The sequence below is a fragment of the Mandrillus leucophaeus genome, unplaced genomic scaffold (genome assembly GCF_000951045.1).
Source record: "Mandrillus leucophaeus isolate KB7577 unplaced genomic scaffold, Mleu.le_1.0 Scaffold60, whole genome shotgun sequence".
Classification (NCBI taxonomy): Eukaryota; Metazoa; Chordata; class Mammalia; order Primates; family Cercopithecidae; genus Mandrillus; species Mandrillus leucophaeus.
This window is the reverse complement of record NW_012106475.1, coordinates 816,006-836,369: the sequence shown is the minus strand read 5'-3', so window position 1 is coordinate 836,369 and position 20,364 is coordinate 816,006. Positions and strand designations below refer to the sequence as shown.

The following is a 20,364-nucleotide window of genomic DNA, read 5'->3' as shown; positions in this document are numbered from 1 at the left end:
ATGTGTGGCATTAGTGAAGTAATATGCCATCAGTTGCTCCTTGTTCTTTTTCCCATTTATATCATCCATCAGATTTTGATGGTCCTCCTTGTTTAGCATAAATACTTCACATGGCCTTGAAGTTGGAAATAAGGAAGTTACCATTTTAATGCCATGACATTATATGGTCCATAAGTGATGCATTTTTTTTAATAGAGATATACCAGCCAATAAACCTCAGTTATGTTCCTCCAGTGTGTATTTTCTGCTATCGGTAGTTTATGAAGTTTTAGCTATAAGAAGTGTTTTTTGTGTGTCTTATTTTTGAAGTGTTCTGGACAGGCAAATCACTTGATTTCTAAATGCCAAGGAAAATGTCCATATTGTCAGATATTGCTAAGGCATTATTTGGTATTTAGGATGCTTTAGAGATTTTGCAGATTTTTTCTTATGGGAGCATTTTGATATCTTAAAGTGGGAAATTTTAACATTTGTCAGTATTAAACTTTTTTTTTAACTTTTTCTTCCTGTAGAATTTAAGACACCATAGTTTTTTATTTTCTGTTTTTAAAAAATTCTGTGATCTTGTGAGTTTGATGTGGTTCATCTTCTGCTTTAGGAAAGTCAACAACAGGTGGAAGCTGTTGAGTTGGAGGCTAAAGAAGTTCTCAAAAAATTATTTCCAAAGGTGTCTGTCCCTTCTAATTTGGTAAGACTAATTTATTATTTTTTTAACATGATGACATTATTCAGGAAAGGTATGAATAAGCAACATCATTTGCACTCCTCTTTGTTTCAGTAGAGTGCTGATTCCTTGATCTTTCCCATTGTTAAGCTGGTGCTTTTCAGTAAAGATTAATAACTTGATTTGAAACTGATTTTTATTTACCTGATACTTTTGTTTCTATAACATTTTATGAGACATTATTTAGGGGATTAAAAACATCATTTGGGAAAGAAGTGTTTTTTAATGCTAATAAAACCAATATGGTAACATTCTTAATGGCTTTATTTAAAACTTAATTTTAAGTGATTGCTTCTTAGTTTTAGGAACACTTCCTTAATGTACTTGATACTATGAACCAGGCTCTTTGCGTTTTAAAACTCAAGATTTTTGGTCATCTATTACCTTCTTCAAGCAGAAATCTTACAGATAATATAGAACAACTTGGTTTATTTGAGGTAGTACATGTTCTTGTTTGTTCAGAGAATTAACAATAATTATTTGAGGACAGAGAAAGTCAGTGAATGTGCATGTGAGTTTCCTAAAATAGAGTGTAGGGTCTTTTTTTTTTTTTTTAATGGAAAACTATTCAACAGTAGAGAGACAAGCATAATGAGGTCCGATGTACCCAACATCTCTCCATGGCACTTATCAGTGCATGGCATGCATATAAGCAATCATGTTTTACCTCCTACCCTGTACTCCCTAGATTATTTTGAAGGAACTCAAACATCAGAGCGTTTCATCCGTAAATATTTCAGTACACATTTCTAAAACATAAGTATTTGTCTTTAAAAAGTATCATATTACACTTCAAAACACATTCTTAATTTTGTATAGTATGCGTTTCTCCAGTTGTCATATAAATTGTCTATTTTATTAATAATAACTTACTGTAGTTTGTTTTAATCAGGATCCAAATAAGGTCAGTATATAACTGGTTAGAGACATCTCTTAGATATTTTTTAATCCACGGGTTCTCCCACTCTTTCTCAGCAACACCCCACCTCCTTTAAAAAAAAAACAAAAGACTTAGTGGTTTCCTATGAAGTTTCCCACAGTTTGGATTTAGTTGACTGCATCCCTGTGGTGGTAGCATGTTCCTCTTTTCTTTATATATCTTTTATGTGTCAAATCTGTAATCAGGAATCTGATTCCTGGTCAGATTAAGGCTCAGTATTTTGGGGGTAGGGTAGAATAGGGGCAAGACCACTTCATAGGCAGTGGTGTGCACTTTCATCAGGAGATTCGTAATGTCTGCTTGTCTTCCTTTGGCCCATTGGAACTTATTTAGGTTGGTTACCAAGTCGTTTTGACACAATGCTGCTAAACTTTGATAGCTTCTATGCTTTGTGGTATGATAAGGTGCTCCTGATTTATCATATACATTTCCTGCCCCAAACATAGAATCAACTATTTCTCCAAGGAGCTCTGTGGGTGCTAGGGGTGGGGTAAGTAAACTTAATGGCTTGTTCTATTTGTAGTCTGAGTTAAGTATAGCCTACATTTATTTCAAGTAAGGAGATAAAACTCCTTTGTTTCCATTGTAACTATCGAGGATATGTTCAGATTTGATCAGTTTCGGAGATCTCTACCGCTTTTGAGTTGAACTGATGAGATATCTAGCACCGAGTAAATGTATAGATACGCTATCAGTTCTAGTGCTGTTGTTAAATCAAACCTAAGAGAAAGGGTTATTGTTAATATATTTAATTTTTTTTCTTTGTGGCATAACCCGTTTTTGTTTCTACTTTATATTTTATTTATAGAAATAATATTGGGGGATGTATTTTTTGGCAGTAGTTTATGAACCAAGAGAACTAATGATTGATAATTTCTGTCCTTCAAAGATTGTATAAGATCACCAACAGTAAAAATTTTCTTTTTTAACAGCAATACTATCCACTGTCAGTAACCAAATCTTTTTGACACTATAAATATTTATAAGTCATCGTAAGATATGGATGATATTGTTTGGCTTTTGTTCATATACTTGTTAAAAGTTGAATATTTCTGCATATAGTCTACAGGAAATGTACTAAACTTTCTGTGTGCTAACATTAGACTCTGGCATTTTAGGTTTGTAAAGATATGAAGAACAATAAACTACCTTATAAAATAATAAAGCAATAGGCTTCATTAACATTAGGATAAGTCAAGATAATCAGTAGATATAAAAATATATAAATTTTTTTACTGTTTTCTTTTATTGTTTTGCTGAGCAGTCAGCATAGGAGAGATCTAAATTATATGACCTAGAGGGAGATTTACAAACTTTAAGCAACGAAACTAGTTTTTTAACTTATTTTAATTTATGTTGGGTACCAATAGTTGAAACTGTTAAGTAGGATTCTGATAGTGTACATTTAGTCTTGGTTCAGATTTATATTGTAAGAAAGTTAAATAGTGTTTTAAAACTAATTTGATATTATTAAAGGTATTGTACTATGGAGTGACTCAGCATCTACTTGTTTTTTGTTATTTGATAGTTTGCAGAGAATCCTGATTCAGCTGCATATGTAACAGTTTATATTATAGCAGTTAATAAAAATTTCATGAGTTTTTTATCTTAAATTTAATCCAAAGACTTAAGGAATAAGAGGAAATTTGATTTAAAGTATCTGACACACAGATACTCTTTATCAAAGTGTAAAATTCAGATAAGCATTAATAATTTAGAGTAATTTATTCTAAAATTTAGAGTAAATGCCAAAATTGTAATAGATGCATATTTACATCAGCTAACCTGTCAGCACAAATTGAGTTTTTGTTGGATTTAAATAAGTAAATGTGTGTGCATATCACTTCTCATTAGGATTTAAAAATACTTAATATTTCCTAATTTGAAATATTTTTAGAGTCCTTGGAGCATTTTCATAGAATTTGAAATCCTCCAAATGGAACATCTTCAGTTGAACTTTCACTTTATGAACTCAAAATACTTCATTTTTGAGAACTGTTTTATCTGGAAACAGTTTTGAAAAATCATTCTGGGTTTTTTGTGTTTTAAAGATTATTTGTCCTGGTGCTAGTAAGTGGTAGAGGCCAGATTTGAACCCAGGTTTTTCTACCTGCAACTGCAGAATTCAGTTGAAAATATTCTTGGTTAGGTATATAATATTTTATTTTGATGGTAGGTACGTAGGTCTGTTTTTAGTGCTTGATTTTAAAAGTGGGTTATGTCCAACTTACATAGTAGTGACATTCCTCTTTGAAATTTGTAGCAGTGTCCTGTTTGTCTGTGTAGGTTTCTTTTATAATTATCTAATTTGATTATTTTAAATGTTTGACCTGTTTTATTTAGATTTTTGTTTTTGAAAATTAATGATTTTAACTTTTCTCATCCACAGAGTTATAGTGAATGGTTGCATGGATTTGAAAAGAAGGCAAAAGAATGTATGGCTGGAACTTCAGGGTCAGAGGAGGTTAAGGTTAGTTCAAGAAATGAACTGTTTGTAATTTAAACATAGAAAAAAGAAGCAAATAAGATTTTATCTTCTTGAGCTTGGAAAAGATAAAAGATAATCAAATAAGGCTCTTTTGAGAGAGTGTAAGAAGGTGATTTCATTTTGTTTAAATTTTAGTTGAAATACAGTAGGTCGTCTTTGCATTTGGTTTGTTTACAAAGCTAGTGTTTGCCATTCCTTTCATTCTGTATTTTAATTGTTTCTAAAATTGAATATTTATCTCTTACTATCTTTTTAGCCTAGATTTAAAAAGTAAAGATCAGTCGAGATAGGTAGAATCTCACTGGTTTGCTGAAGCATCCCCAAATACATCATTAGAGGTATTTAGAAACTGGATTGGTTTTTATCCTTGGCTACTGAAATTGGGGAGATTTATTATTATTGTTTTCTTATATCTCAAGTGGCATGAATAAAATCCTGTTTCCCATGTGTGTAGTAGCATAGGCATTGTGACTGTACTTCACATGTGGGTCTGCTTTGATCTTACCACCTGACTAAAGACTTTAGTACCAAGACTTTTTATTATAGCATTGTTTAATAAAAATGACCAAAGGGGTCCTTGAATGAACTTTATTGCTACTTAGAAAGGTCGAAATGTAGTGTGTCATTGTGAAATACTTTGAAACCATTTATCATAATACAGTATTAAGTACTAAAACAAACTTGAAGCACAAAACTTTCTGGTAGAATTATGGAAGTTTTCTTTATTTCATTCTTTGCAGGTTCTAGAGCACAAGTTGAAAGAAGCTGATGAAATGCACACATTGTTACAGCTAGAGTGTGAAAAATACAAATCCGTCCTTGCAGAAACAGTAGGAAATGATTTTTTATCTATATTTTGATTTTACTTTAAATCATTACCTTCTTCCTTCATGGCTTAAATAGTTTTTATCTTGGCATTAGAACATGAATTTTTCAAAACAACTATACTTTTGTCTGTAGGAAGGAATTTTACAGAAGCTACAGAGAAGTGTTGAGCAAGAAGAAAATAAATGGAAAGTTAAGGTCGATGAATCACACAAGACTATTAAACAGGTATTTACAAAAGAAAAGCTTAGAGCAGTGGTTCTCAATGTGTGGGGCTTGCCCCAGCAGCATCAGCATCACCATGCACATTCTTGGGCCCCAACCCAGCTACCAAATCCAAAACATGTATGTGGGGTGGCAGCAGTCTGTGTCTTCATGAGCCCTCCAGAACAGTCTAATGCCCACCCAAGTTTGAAAATCACTGGTTTTAAAGTATGACTAAAGGGTAATCATATAGAATGTAGAGTGCTAGTTATAGAATTATTGTGTGATAAGGTAAAGAATAGTGGGTTCAAAATCAGTTTTAAAGTATTTAACCCATAATACAGAATTCAAGAAAAAGTTAGTCATTCTTCTATTTGTGGGACCTGAATGTTATTGTGCAACCTTAATTTTTCTCCCATTTACTTCAGCGTGATAAAGAGTACCATCTGTTACTCACTTATTTTTTGGGACCAACGTGCAGAATTTACAGTTGCTGATAGTACTCTACTTTAATGCACTTGCAGAATAAATACAGCTGAATATCAGTTAATACTAATCAAAAATTAATCACTTTTAGCTGAGCTTAATATACAACTGGCGTAGGTTTTGACCACAATTTAAATTAAGTTCAATGTGACTCTCATGTTTAAGGTCTTTTAAAATTCAGTAAGACTTTAAATGAGATGCATTTCAAAACCTTGGAAGTGTCTTTTAATTGATTCAGAATTCTACAGGATAGAAACCTCTATATCCTTGGTGGTTTACTTGGCCATATAATTGTTTCACATTTCAGATGCAGTCATCATTTACATCTTCAGAACAAGAGCTAGAGCGATTAAGAAGAGAAAATAAGGATATTGAAAATGTATGTTATTTGATTGTTTTACTTATAACCTATAGATTTGTTTTTAGCATTAATGGTTGTCTGAAGATGTATGGTTTAAGCTAGTTTATAGTTATGCTCTTAATATCTTGGGTAGTGTTTGAGTTGATATAGTTTTATATTCATAAGTGTCATAACTTTGCCTTGTGGGGAAATATTATGAAAGGAAATTTTAAGTGTGTTAACTTTTCCTTTGTTGAATTGCTAGCTGAGAAGAGAACGAGAACATTTGGAAATGGAACTAGAGAAGGCAGAGATGGAACGATCTACCTATGTTACAGAAGTCAGAGAGGTACTTACAACAGAATCTTTTCAAACTTGCTTCACAATTCAGATTAAGTTTATAACAGTGATATTTCAGTATAAGTTGTTTGTGGCAGAGCTTCCGAGTAGAATACAGAACATGGGCTATCATAAGGAGATCAATCTTAAACTCTAAACTTCATTGCAGCTGAAAGATCTGTTGACTGAATTGCAGAAAAAACTTGATGATTCATATTCTGAAGCAGTAAGACAGAATGAAGAGCTAAATTTGGTAAGATGCTTGTCCTCCACTGGGTATCAAGTAGGCACTGAAAACACTTTGTTGACATGTGGAGAAACCATCAAAGCTTTTTTTTCTTTGCTAACATCTTTAGCTTGGCCTTTTTGTAAGTCTAAGATAATCTTCATATTCCGATGATTCCTAAGATTATCTTTCATTTCTTGACTCCTAAAATGATCCTTCTTTTCTTAGCTCTTAACAATGGCATGTTTGGCTTCCAGCTCTTTTTCAAAATTTTCCATGTTTTATAAATCCTGTTTTCTCAAACAGCAGTCTTTTCTGTGAATAAAGAAATGAAATAAAGGTTGGCTGAGTTACAAAGATTTTCTTCTCGGACTATCATAGTTAATGGGGCCTTTTATTTTCTAACCTGGGAGAAGATTATATTGAAAGCCAAAGACACATATTCTTCATTCAAGGACAGTAATCCAGTTTCTAATTTTAACCTAGTCTCTCTATATATTACAAATATTAAAAAACATATTGAAGTCTTTATTATCAACATATTTCGAGCATGGTGATCCTAAAAGCATAGACTTTGAGATAAAGTTAGTTAAATGTCTTAAAACATATAGTACCCTGTATTCCTATTCTTAAGTTTTCTAAAAACTGTACTGATTGTGACAGACTTAGCTATTAGACAAATATGGCTGTCTTGCTCTCTGTTTCAAACAATTGTTATGTCTTCCTTGTGAGTTAAAAATTGTTACAGCAGAGGGATTAGTTTTTTTTTTTTTAAGTACCTTAATAAACTCTCAGAAGATTACAGTAAGTTTTCTCCTTACCCAGAGTTCACCTTGCCCAGTTTGGAATTTTCTTTTTAGCATTACTCCATGTACCAAGAAAACTTTAACTCATTCTTTTGTGGTTGGTATCCTGTTATGGCAAAAATTTATGGGAATCAATTTTTAGAGCTGTATGAAATACAGGTTGTGTATCCTTTATCTGGAATGCTTGGAACCAGCAATTTTTGGGGGGAGTTTGGATTGTTTGTATTATATGCTTGCTCTGTATGTGTCCCTTATCTGAAAATCTGAAATCTGAAATGCTCCAATGAACATTTCCTTTGAGTGTCATGTCAGTGCTTAAAAAGTTCAGGATTTTGGAGCATTTCAGAGTTTTTCAGATTAGGGATGTTCATACACACACAGCCCTATACACGCAGAGCCCTACACCTCTAATTTTTAAATCTTTGTTTTATTTACCAATGTTTTGCTTTAATTGAACTCATTCACACTGCATTGTGAGACTAGTTCTGTGCTATACATTGCACAGATTAAGACTGTGATATGTCATGACTATAAGTCCTCACCCTATAATATGTTTTTAAAAAATCATTTCTAACTAGTTGTTGGAGATTTTACTTATTAACTTTGTGCTTAGTGGCTGACTCAACAGTTACATGGTTACATCTCCACTCAGCTTAATGCTTTATTTTGATTTTTTGTCACTCTAGTTCTGACAGGAGATTATTTTGAGTGGTTGATACTTACTTTTTTCCCCTAGTCTTGAGTTTGGAATCTTTATTTTGATGTTTGTTTGCTCAGGATAACTGCTGCTACTTTTTGTAATAAAATAGCTTTGTTTGCCTGTATGTACTTTATGTATTCTTCCACCAAAAGGTTCATTTGTCTGATGGAGAATATTAAAACTCAAAGTTATATAAAGGAGCAAAATTTATTTAGGTACTTACAGAGTTCCTCAGATAAAATTTCCAAGTGGAATTTCCCTCTGCCCCACTGCTGCCCCTTTTTAATTCTCCCTCCAATTTTAAATGTCACTGCCTTGTATTTCCCCCTTTGGGCCTCCAGAACTGTTTCAAAAGTGCCCATGGGTGGGAAGCAAAAACAATTACCTTATGAGAATAAGTAGAAAGTTTTTTGGGAGCAATATAGTTCATTTTCCTTGCTCATATTTAATTGGAAAATCAGAGAAGTGGCATTATATATTTGCATTGGAGTTACAGAACTTTCTGTTTTGACAGATTGGTTATTCATAGGTGTATCGTAAGGCATTTCTTGATGGTATAATTTAGGCCAGTGTGGTCTTGTACTACCCCTTAGTGAAGCCTTAAATGATGGTCAGTATTTTGGGAGTTTTAATTTGATTGGATTTGTAGTCTTCTGTTCAATGTCTTTAAAAATATTATATAATTGACTCTTAACTGTATAGATTAAGAAAACCTTTAGAAACTAATGGGTAAAGTATCTGTTTGGTTTTTAATTTGGAATAATTTCAGTGACTATAAATACCGATACCTTTAAAAGACACTTTACTGGAATTTGATGGTTTTGTTTTTGCATTTGTGGTTTTCTACTCTAAACTAGTTCATTTCTGTGGCTTTTCTTATGTTTAGCTTTACAGATGGAAACCTCTACTGCTTAGCCTTTCTATACATCTGGTGCAGCATATTGGCTAATCCACTGTGCATAATAACTGTTAGCAATCCCATTCATTCTTCAGTCCTATAGGTATCAGCATAATCAAAGAATGATGCAAATTAAGTTAATTGTGATGTTCCTTTATTTTTACAGTTGAAGGCACAGTTAAATGAAACACTCACAAAACTTAGAACTGAACAAAATGAAAGACAGAAGGTAGCTGGTGATTTGCATAAGGTAGGCACTATTTGTCCTAGAGATGTAGTATCATGAGCCTATGTTGTGTGTTGAATCTTAAGCAAAGTTATGCTGCTAATTCTGGGTTTGTTGTTTTGCATCATTATATTAACCTTTTATAAATTTAAGCTGCTTGTTATTAGTTACTATTTTGGAACGAAACTTTTTGACTTGTTTTTCCAGGATTCTTAATTCACCTCATTATTTCATCACATTTCTATATTTAATTGCTTTATAAAGTACAGAGTAAAATTTAGTTGGAGTTATTAAAATTCGGCTGCATCCATATATTTTTTAAAATTGGGATTTGGCTGTGTATTCATTTACAAAGTATTTTTCTCTTGGTCTTTTGGATAAAACAAAGTTATAAATTTCTGGTTTTTTTTAAGAAGTTTTTCCTTCATTTATTTCTTCATACAAATATATTTTTCCTAATCTCAATGCAAATGAATGATTTTTAGGACTGCATTTCTTTGCATTGGCTTGACAGGTTATTTATAATTCTATTTTGAGATATTTTTAATGGTAGAATTCACATATGCTTATATCAAAGCTGTTTTAGAGCTATGATAGTGTTTATGGGATATATCATCATTAGCAAAACAAATGTCACTCTTTGGAATTGCAAGAACAAGAGGTACGCACATCTTAAATTTTGATAGTATAAAATGGAATCCCAGAAACCCAACAGTAATACTTTATACTGCTTCCAACATGGTATGAAGACATGTATTTCCCTATACCCTCACTAGTATTGGATATTGTCTAACGTTTAAATATTTGAATAGATTTTAAAAGTTATCTCATTTTTAAAAATAATACTCCTTTTAAAGAGTTGAATTTTTTTTTTGATTCTATATGCTTATAGTTTATAATTGTTATGTAAAAGTCTAGAAATCCACTAGTGTTTCAGATTATTTTAGTGTAGACAGAATGTGAATTTGGGTCTGTTTTAGAGGACAAATTTTCATGCTTACTGCACTGTCATGGTTGAGCAGTCAGTTTACTTTGATACATGATTTTAATTTTTGACCTCTGGATCAAAATATAAAACATGCAATTTAGCCTAGCAATGTAGTTTCTTAGAAAGTACTTTAAAAATACTAAACAAGTGCTTAAAGTTACAGATATACCATCTTGTTTACTTACATACCATCTTATGGCAATGATAGGTGACAATTAACTGTCCCATACCTATACAGTAGAAATATTGTGCAACATTTGATTGGAAATACACATAAATATTTGACTAAAAAAAGTTAATAATGGCTGGGTGTGGTGGCTCACGCCTGTAATCCCAGCACTTTGGGAGGCCGAGGTGGGCGTATCACCTGAGGTCAGGAGTTCAAGACCAGCCTGGCCAACAGGGTGAAACCTCTCCATCTCTACTAAAAATACAAAAATTAGCTAGGAGTGGTGGTGCACACCTGCAGTCTCAGCTACTCAGGAGGCTGAGGCAGGAGAATCTCTTGAACCCAGGAGGCAGAGGTTGCAGCGAGCCGAGATTGCACCACTGCACTCTAGCCTAGGCGACAGGGCAAGACTCTGTCTTTTAAAAAAAAAAAAAAGGTTAATAATATACTTTTTAAAACAGGTAAGTATAAAGCAGTATGTTTGTTAAAGCTCATTTATGTAATATTTTCTATAAGCACATAATATGTAGAGAGGGATCTAAACTAGGGGTGGACAAATCCCAAAGCTTTTTTAGGGTTTGTGGGTCACACGTGACCTCTTTAGAATATTTTTGTCTCTTTTTTAACATAACCCTTTATTTTATTTTTTTTGAGATGGAGTTTCGCTCTTGTTGCCCAGCCTGGAGTGCAATGGCACTATCTTGGCTCACTGCCACCTCCGCCTCCCAGGTTCAATCGGTTCTCCTGCCTCAGCCTCCCTAGTAACTGGGATTACAGGCATGTTCCACCACACCCAGCTAATTTTGTATTTTTAGTAGAGATGGGATTTCTCCATGTTGGTCAGGCTGGTCTGGAACTCCCAACCTCAGGTGATCCACCCGCCTTGGCCTCCCAAAGTGCTAGGATTACAGGCGTGAGCCACCGCGCCCCACAGCATAACCCTTTAAAAAGTAAAAAACGTTCTTAGCCTGTGTTCTGTACAAAAACAGGCTTTGGACCAGATTTGGCTAACCTTTAATCTAGATTAATACTAACCTAAATATCAACTATGGTTATTTCTGTTTTTAAATTTCTTTATATAGTTTCTATATTACTTAAGCTTTTAAAAGCAGTGAACATATGTTCTTATAATCTGGTGGGGGGTGAAGCTATTTTCATTTTGGAGGGAAAAACCTTATCGTTTGAGAGGAGCTTTTATCTTCTACAAAGTGAATAAAATTATTCATTTTTTATGTATTTATCGACTGTATTATTTAGTACCTACCATATTGCTTTCCTTATAGGCTCAACAGTCACTGGAGCTTATCCAGTCAAAAATAGTAAAAGCTGCTGGAGACATTACTGTTATTGAAAATAGTGATGTTTCCCCAGAAACGGTATGTATTTTCTTCATCCCCAGATCTCTGAGCTAGTTACCTTGTGACCTGTGTGAAGACCAAAAATGTATAAGGTCCGTCTCCTAAAGTCATCTTTCTTGAAAATATCCTGTCCCTAAAATGTAGTGATGTTTGATCTCATTTTTGCTTAGTGAGGTATGTTAATTTTAAGGTTTGTGTTGAGAGGTATGGAGCAGGGGTCCCCAATCCCTGGACTGTGGACAGGTAACAAACAGTCAGTGGCTTGTTAGGAACCAGGCCACACAGCGGGAGATGAGTGGTGGGCGAATGAGCATTACTGCCTGAGCTCTGCCTCCTGTCAGATCAGCGGCAGCATTAGGTTCTCATAGGAGTGCAAACCCTATTGTGAACTACATGCTCCTTATGAGAATCTAATGCCTGATGATGTGAGGTAGAACAGTTTCATCCCGAAACCATCCTCCCTCACCCATTTGTGGAAAAATTGTCTTTCACAAAACTGGTCCCTGGTGCCAAAAAGGTTGGGTGTCACTGGCTTAAAGTATAGACTCTGGAGCTAGACTGCCTACGTTTGAATCCTGGCTCTGCCACTTAGTAGCTATGTGAATTTGGGCAAATCTTTAGACACTCTGTGCTTTAGTTGCCCCATCTGTAAAAGGCAATGATAATAGTACCTATCCTGTAGGGTTTTTGAAAGAAGTAAATGAGTTAATACATAAAAACACTTAAAATAGTTAGTACTTACAACAGTGCCTGGCACTTACTTAATAAGAGCTCAGTATATATTAACTTTCTTTACTGTTTGGAGTGTGCTTTCTTTTGTGGGGCAAATTTTTTCTCTGAAAGAAAAAATGGATATGTTTCTGATAGTCATAGATTCTAGATTTTTTTTTCTTTTGTGGCCAAGTGACAACATTTGTAACGCAGTTTTCTTTGGTGCCAACTAGTTTGCACCACTAGTTAGCAAACAGTGTTTCTCTGTGTGTTTTTTGCTGTTGTTGATTTTCGTGTCATTGTTCAGATTTTTATGTGTTTGTATTTAAATCAGCAATATAACATTTTCTGTTGTTTGGTTGTACATTTCTTTTCCTTGTGTATGGAGTTTATCATCACTTCCATCTTCTTTTCAGGAGTCTTCTGAGAAGGAGACAATGTCTGTAAGTCTAAATCAGACTGTAACACAGTTACAGCAATTGCTTCAGGCAGTAAACCAACAGCTCACAAAGGAGAAAGAGCACTACCAGGTGTTAGGTAAGGACAACTGAAATATTGTTGTCTATGGGTAATTGACATTAAGTGTATATGTAATGTATATTTACATAAATAAAGGAAACTCACTTCACTAGAGGAAATATTTCTTCTTTATCTGTCTCAGAACTTCCAGATGATAGCCTTTAGCTTTCTTGGAGCTTTAGTTCTATTTTGTGCATATTTTGAAGGTCTTGTAGCTTGGAGGGGTTATCTTTGCCTCTGTTGACCTTTGTATCAAACAGATTCTCTTGTAACTTGGCTGCCTGGGTTTGTGTTTGTTGCCTTAATACCTGGAACTGCTTCGGTAGTTGATTCTGTCTGTGACCTTTTCTCCCCTCTCCCTTCCTTCTTCCTTTTGTCCCTCCCAAAATAAAATGACCATAACATTTTAACTGAGGTAAGATTGCTGAACTGAAAGTAAAGTCACCACATTTTCTTAAAATTGAAAGCTGATTTTTATTTAAGTTTGCTTTTGTTAGGTAATCTAAGAAATTCATTCATTAGCTCCTGAAGTGAGATTTTTACTTGAGGATAAGTAAACCTGTAATTAACCAAGTCATGTTATGAGCTTTTATTGTCTGTATTACCTTGGAAGGGTCAGGTTTGGTAGCATTTTAAAATGACTTGTATTCTAGCTGGTGAGTGCAGTTTTTGTTTTTCTGGTTGTAGGTTTTTTGGTTTTTTCTTTTTTCCCCAGTTGCTACCTGGATTTTACCTGTTTTATGAATAACTGAAGTCACACTGCCTAGAGCGTAGTTAGAGTATTCAAATATGCACTGAATACTTCAGATATTCTTCTTTTGAAGCTATTTTCTCTAAAATAATCCTGATATCCTGGAGACCCTGAGGGGCAACTCATCACTGAATTATCCCTTTCAGAACCTGTGATAATACTGTGTTGGGCTAGACAAGGCCTCAGGGAGAGCTTAGGTGTCCTGGAAAAGTTGGGATGGACTTCCATTTTGATGTTACAGGAGCATTTTGTCTCACTTTAGAGTGATCATCCTCTGGCCTACCTTGACACATGCTCTCCTTCAAAATGCTAATTCAGGTCAGTTATTTCAAACATGACTTTCCATATAATAAGCCCAGCATATCAGCAAAAGTAATTAAGCTTCATCCCAAATCTTTTATCCTTGGTAAGCTGACTTCTCCAGCTTCCCAGTGTAAAAATTCTGCCACATTTCCTCACTTTTCCAAATTAGGAAATAACCTTGCTTCCTAGGGAAACTGTTCCATCTCTCCTTCCCAGGACTTCAGCCTTATTCTTTCCACTGGCTCCCTCTGTTCAGTCTTGAAAACATGCCCAGATGGCTTATTTTAACTTGTACTTCCTTCAGATTACCACCCTTATTTTTGACTTTTTTACTATGTAGTATTCTTAAGAAAATACTCTCTTAGTATCTACTTATTTATTGTTATTGATTACTTTATCTGCTCTAGAATGGCTTTTCTTCCTGCTATTCCAATGAAATCATTTTTGCAAAAATCATTAGTGATCACTAATTGTTAGATCCAATATAGGCCCTTCTTTTGCATATGATAAGATACTGAAAGTACTTACGAAATATGTCAAAAATGCTGACGTTAGACCTTTGTGTTATAAGGGAAGGGTTTCATTTCTAGAGAGCTTAAACAATGAAAAGATTGCCTGTTATCCTTGCTTTTAGACCTAAGCAATATTCTCTCTTTAGCATCTCATAGGTGTTCTTTAATGTTTTCCTTTTCTTCCTAAATACATAGTCTACTCATTTTAAGTCTTAGGAACTTATTTTTGGCTTGTCTGTTGCCACATTTGTTTTAATTGTATTACATTTGAGACTTATATGAGTCATTGATATTAACACTTTTTCTTCTTGATTTAGAAAATTGTAGTAATTTATTAAAATATATCTGTATACCCTCACAACACAGTTGGCAGGCAGCTCCCCTAAGTGATAGCGCAACATTCTTTTGTCAGCTGATAAACATAAGTCCAGATTTGGCAAGTGGGTGGTTGACAGTATTATATCATGAATGATAGGCTGGATTGTTATGAAAATAGAGGCCCACCAGGCACTCTTTTTTTTTTTTTTTTTTTTTTTGAGACGGAGTCTCGCTCTGTAGCCCAGGCTGGAGTGCAGTGGCCGGATCTCAGCTCACTGCAAGCTCCGCCTCCCGGGTCCACGCCATTCTCTTGCCTCAGCCTCCTGAGTAGCTGGGACTACAGGTGCCCGCCACCTCGCCTGGCTAGTTTTTTTTGTATTTTTTAGTATAGATGGGGTTTCACCGTGTTAGCCAGGATGGTCTCGAGCTCCTGACCTCGTGATCCGCCCGTCTCGGCCTCCCAAACTGCTGGGATTACAGGCTTGAGCCACCGCGCCCGGCCGACACCAGGCACTCTTGAACTTCATTCCTTAGGCTCTACCTGGCATTGACGTTGATAATTCTTACTTATGTACTTATGTTTTGGTTCCCATAGCTCTTCTTTATACCCTTTAAATGTTTGTGTTACCCTCAGGTTTTTATCCTTAGCTATCATTTTTGCTACATATATTCTCCCTCCTGTGTACTCTATTTAAACTGACACGAGATAATTAAATTGAAAATACACATTTCTTAATCATTGGAATGTAGGTAGTAGGTTAATATATCTGATGTCAAGAAACCTTTAAAAATATACACAAGTACATATGAATTGTTTATGATAATGCTGCACATATTTCAATAAAGGGAGAGTTGTTTTTAAAAACAAATATGTAAGAGATAATATGCAGTAATATGGTTTTTCTAAATCCTGATACATAATACTTAGCGTTTCTTAGAGCTGTAGGGGTAGGTGTATTTAACTGATATCTTTAATTTGTGAAAACTTTTCTTTTGGAAATTTTTTTTCCCATTGCCTATTTTTCCTCCCCTCCCCCAATCAAAAAAAGAAAAGGCTACCATCCTCCTCTTTCCATTTGAGGGGAGTGGGAGATTGATTAAGATACCTTTTATATGAATCGACAGTATTGGCATTTTATAATATACTTTTTTGTTCCCAGATATCTACTCTTTTTGTTTCACATTTGCCTGGTTTCTAAGTATTCTAGGTGTGTTTCTAACCAAATGAGAAAACTTTATTATCCCAGGTTACCTTATCTTGGAACCAGTTTGTAGAATCCTGTTGAGGGAGGATGATAATTTAAATAGCTGATACTTCATGAGTATGTCTGTAAGCATAAGCATGCTTCCAACATGTAGCAACTCGTTTAACTTCACAACCACCCTGTGCGTTAGGTAGGTAGGTATTATTATTCCCATGTTACAACAGACCCAAAGAGATTCTATAACTTATCCATGGTCATACAGCTAATAAATGGATGAGCTGGGGTTTAAATCAAGGTAGTTTGGGCACAGGGCTTGTGTTCTTAATCAGTGCTTTTCTTCTCCCTAATTCAGGCACTGTGTTCCCTGATCCCTTTTGTCACTGTTTTCTTTTCTCCTCATTTTGTCTTTTTTTTTTTTTTTTGGCCAGCCTCTTACAAGTTTTGTCAGTCGATTCTGACTTTTTCCTAAAGTTGATATTTGATTTATCAGTAGTGTATTGGATTCTGACTTTTTCCTAAAGTTGATATTTGATTTATCAGTAGTGTATTGGAGAGGCTTACAGTATTATCCAGAAGAAATGGAGGTGAAGCTCTGTGTGTGCTCTCCGTACTCCCTGTAGCAAGTAGATTCTTATGTGATTCAGTCATCTGTTGTTTCTGAAAGAAAAAGTCCTTTCATAGTGCTCCTGAAATACAAGAGTTAATGCTGTGGAGAAAAACTTATCTTATTTCTACACTGAACCTTGGCTATCATATGGATCAGGTTTTCATTTTCAGTAATATGTTAACATAGCACTTTAGAGTTTAATGTCCTACTGATCTTTTTAGACTTTCTGATCAACTGTTAATAGCCAGGGATAACTTTGCTTTTTAATTTTCCAATTGCTTCTTTCCTCTAAACTTTTTATTTTGAAAAATTTCACACATAAAGTTGAAAGAATAGTACAGCACCCATAAATCCTCCAGCTGCTTCATCTCTTTCTATACGTCTACATATTTTGTTGTTGTTAAACTAATTGAAAGTAAGTTTTAGTCATTATGACATTTTATCTCTAAGTACTTTAGCACGCATCTCCGAAAACAAGACATTGTTTTACCAATCAGTGGTACCATTATTACATCCAAAAAGAGGAAACAGTAGTTACGTACTATCCAATATTAAACTTTTATTCACATTTTGTCAGTTGTACCCAATATAGCTTTTTAACTATTTTCCCCAAACTAGAATCCAAGGCAAAATTTAACATGTTGTGTTTGGTTAAGTCCTCTTAGTCTCTCTGATGGCTTTTGAAGTTTAATTTCTGTAGTCATCTGACTTAGAAAACTTCGTATGACTTAAAAAAAAAAAAGGTATGTCTGCTCTTTTAAATTATTTATTCACTGGGGTAAGATTGTATTCAACCTCTTTTCAGTGCTACTCAATCACTTTAGCTTTACATTCTCTTAGTAGGACTAATAAAAATGGATTACCAGTGTTGTTCTCTTAAATGTTTTCTAACATAATTTGGCTCACATTTAAAAATACCTACCTAAAAGCTTGTTTCCTTTGAATCCTGAGATTTTTCTCATTTTGATTACCATTAGTGTGAATTGCTTTGAGCCTAGTTCAAAGGGCCATGCTAGATCAAATGGAATATGTACTTTTGGTGTTTGACAGATGTCTTCTGATTGCCTTCTGTTGCTTTGTTTTAAAGTGAAATTCATTCTTTCTGATCTTTTACAGAGTGAAGTAATTGGGAAACTGTTCATTTGAGGATAAAAAAGGCATTGTATTATATTTTGCCAAATTAAAGCCTTATTTATGTTTTCACCCTTTCTACTTTGTCAGAAACACTGAACAGAGTTTTGTCTTTTCTAATCCTTGTTAGACTACTGATTTAAAGAAAGAAAAAAAAAAGCCAACTCTGTAGACACCTTCAGAGTTTAGTTTTATAATAAAAACTGTTTGAATAATTAGACCTTTACATTCCTGAAGATAAACATGTAATCTTTTATCTTATTTTGCTCAATAAAATTGTTCAGAAGATCAAAGTGGTAAAGACAATGTAAAATTTAACATTTTAATACTGATGTTGTACACTGTTTTACTTAACATTTTGGGAAGTAACTGCCTCTGACTTCAACTCAAGAAAACACTTTTTTTGTTGCTAATGTAATCGGTTTTTGTAATGGCGTCAGCAAATAAAAGGATGCTTATTATTCAAACTTGACTTGTTCTAATTTTTATTGAGCTTTAACAATTTCATTAGTAGTACAGATCATTATAATTTAGAATACAGCTATTAATTGCAACTATTCAACAAGGTAGGTTTATGTAGCTTCTATAACCTTTCTAACTGGTGCTCTGGGTCCTCTTCAGTTTGGTCCAATGTAAAGTGCCCAGGAGTGCTGGGATTTCAGAAAGGACAGAGCAAGCATTTAGGATTTCAGACTTACCACCCACATTTCAGGTAGAGGAGCTCTATTTTTACCATTTCTATAATTTTTTTGAAGTAATAATAATTAACTTTTAGTTTTCTTTTTCAGGCACTGTTACACGGTTTAGATGTGTTATCTTTTTTGTTGAAAGTTTCGTCGTCGTCATTGTTTTTTGATAGAGTCTCACTCTGTTGTCTAGGCAGGAGTGCAGTGGCGTGATCTGGACTGACTGCAACCTCCACCTCCCAGATTCAAGAGATTCTCATGTAGCTGGGATTACAGGTGTGCGCCACCATGCCTGGCTAATTTTTGTAGTTTTAGTAGAGAGGGGATTTCACCATGTTGGCCAGGCTGGTCTTGAACTGCTGACCTCAGGTGATCCACCCATCTTGGCTTCCCAAAGGGCTGGGATTACAGGTGTGAGCCACTGTGTCTGGCCGATGAAAGTTTTTTAAATAATTGGTTAAAAACACTTCAGATGCTAAATAACTACTGAGAAATACTTTGTGCCATTCAGTACTAAAGTACCCATTAGGCTGCACTGTGGTCATCTGGTTATTTTTGTGCACGTAACAGTCATGCTTCTGTCATGGGGCCTTTGCATTTACTGTTCTCTGGGCTTGGAACTCTCCTCTGGTATGTCAACTTTGGCTTGCTCCTTCACTATGTTGAAATCTGCTTAAATGTCACCGTTCTCATTAAGTCTTTCCTGACTGTCTACTATCCTTCCTGCCCTCCCTATTCTACCTTATTGTCTGTCATACTTGATATCTACTCCCCTTGCTCCCATCAGTAAGGAAGCTCCACAAGGGCAGGAAATATCTCTTTGGTTCATTGCTGTATCTGTAGCCTGAGACAGTGCCTGATACTTCATTGTGCTCAACTATTTAAATGAATGAATGGATAAAATTCATTTTTGGAGATTGAAGATTATCTAAAGTGGTGTTTCCTAACACTGCACATACAGTATTTCTAAGGCATATAGAAATCAACTGAAGTGACTTCTTAGGGCCAGTGAGGACTGGTGTGGGGATTCACGTTACCTTTTGCTACCTTTGCTGCTTTCAGCAAATCATTAGGAAATTGATATGAAGGTCAGATATCATATCAGCCTCTTAACTTTGTCCTTTGCCATTGCCTAAAGGTGCTCATGTTGCTGCCACCTGTAACAAATTCTGCCTTCCAAGTTATGGTGTCTTCTTACTACTCTTTCTCTCTTCAGAGCTAAGTTCCTCAGAAGAATTGTATAATTCTATTTTTTTTTTTCAACCTCTCTGTATGTTTTAATTTAAAAAAATAAATGTCAAAGGACTCTGGGGACACAGTACAGTCTCCTGTCAGTTTGTATCCCTTCCCTCAACATCTCAACCTTACAGTCATTCATCTTTTGCCTCTGATGTAGCAGGAAGTTCACAACATTGCCTTTTCTAACTTGACAGCTCTAATTGTTAATGGTTCTTGTATGACATTAAAAGTTGTGTCCCTGATACTTGCATCAATCTGTCCTTTCTTACTACAGAATTACATAGGAAAAAGCTTATCACACTCTCAGTGATTGTTCAGATATGCAAAGATAATTCTGTGCTCTACGTTCATTTCCCTTACAGTTAAATATTCCCAGCTCCTTAGTTGCACTGAGTGCTTAAAGGCCAAACTAGCCTCCTTGCCTCATTAATCCCTGACCGTTCACCTTCTCCCAGTATATTACAAACCTGTCTCCAGGAGAGGAAGGGAGCATCAAAAGAGAAGGAATCCTGTACCATCAAACTTGAATGGCTCTCCTTGCCACTATCACAGTCTACTGAGGCAGAAAGCCCTAAGAAAATTACACATTGAAGAAAGCTTACAGGAAGAGAATAACGAATAGTCAGGGGCAGACTTCTTGATCCCCAAAAAGAGAAGAGAGAGAT

The 20,364-nt window shown here is 34.8% G+C and overlaps 1 protein-coding gene across 4 annotated transcripts in view; it reads left to right on the top strand.

Moving 5' to 3' along the window:
• KTN1 (kinectin 1 (kinesin receptor)) overlaps positions 1 to 18,245 on the top strand; it is an 83,642-nt gene extending 65,397 nt beyond the window's left edge. For 2 of the 4 annotated variants that reach the window (XM_011999672.1, XM_011999671.1), the window contains 10 exons: positions 599 to 688; positions 4,054 to 4,134; positions 4,893 to 4,982; positions 5,113 to 5,205; positions 5,975 to 6,046; positions 6,273 to 6,356; positions 9,143 to 9,226; positions 11,643 to 11,735; positions 12,845 to 12,965; positions 17,760 to 18,241. In XM_011999672.1, the coding sequence (XP_011855062.1) occupies positions 599 to 688; positions 4,054 to 4,134; positions 4,893 to 4,982; positions 5,113 to 5,205; positions 5,975 to 6,046; positions 6,273 to 6,356; positions 9,143 to 9,226; positions 11,643 to 11,735; positions 12,845 to 12,965; positions 17,760 to 17,764 (813 nt within the window). In that variant the 3' untranslated portion in view covers positions 17,765 to 18,241. Of the gene's footprint in view, positions 1 to 598; positions 689 to 4,053; positions 4,135 to 4,892; positions 4,983 to 5,112; positions 5,206 to 5,974; positions 6,047 to 6,272; positions 6,357 to 6,515; positions 6,600 to 9,142; positions 9,227 to 11,642; positions 11,736 to 12,844; positions 12,966 to 13,960; positions 14,017 to 17,759 lie in introns of all 4 variants that reach the window. The other 2 variants (XR_001008176.1, XM_011999670.1) reach the window with 2 other exon arrangements.
• Positions 18,246 to 20,364: the final 2,119 nt, after the last annotated feature.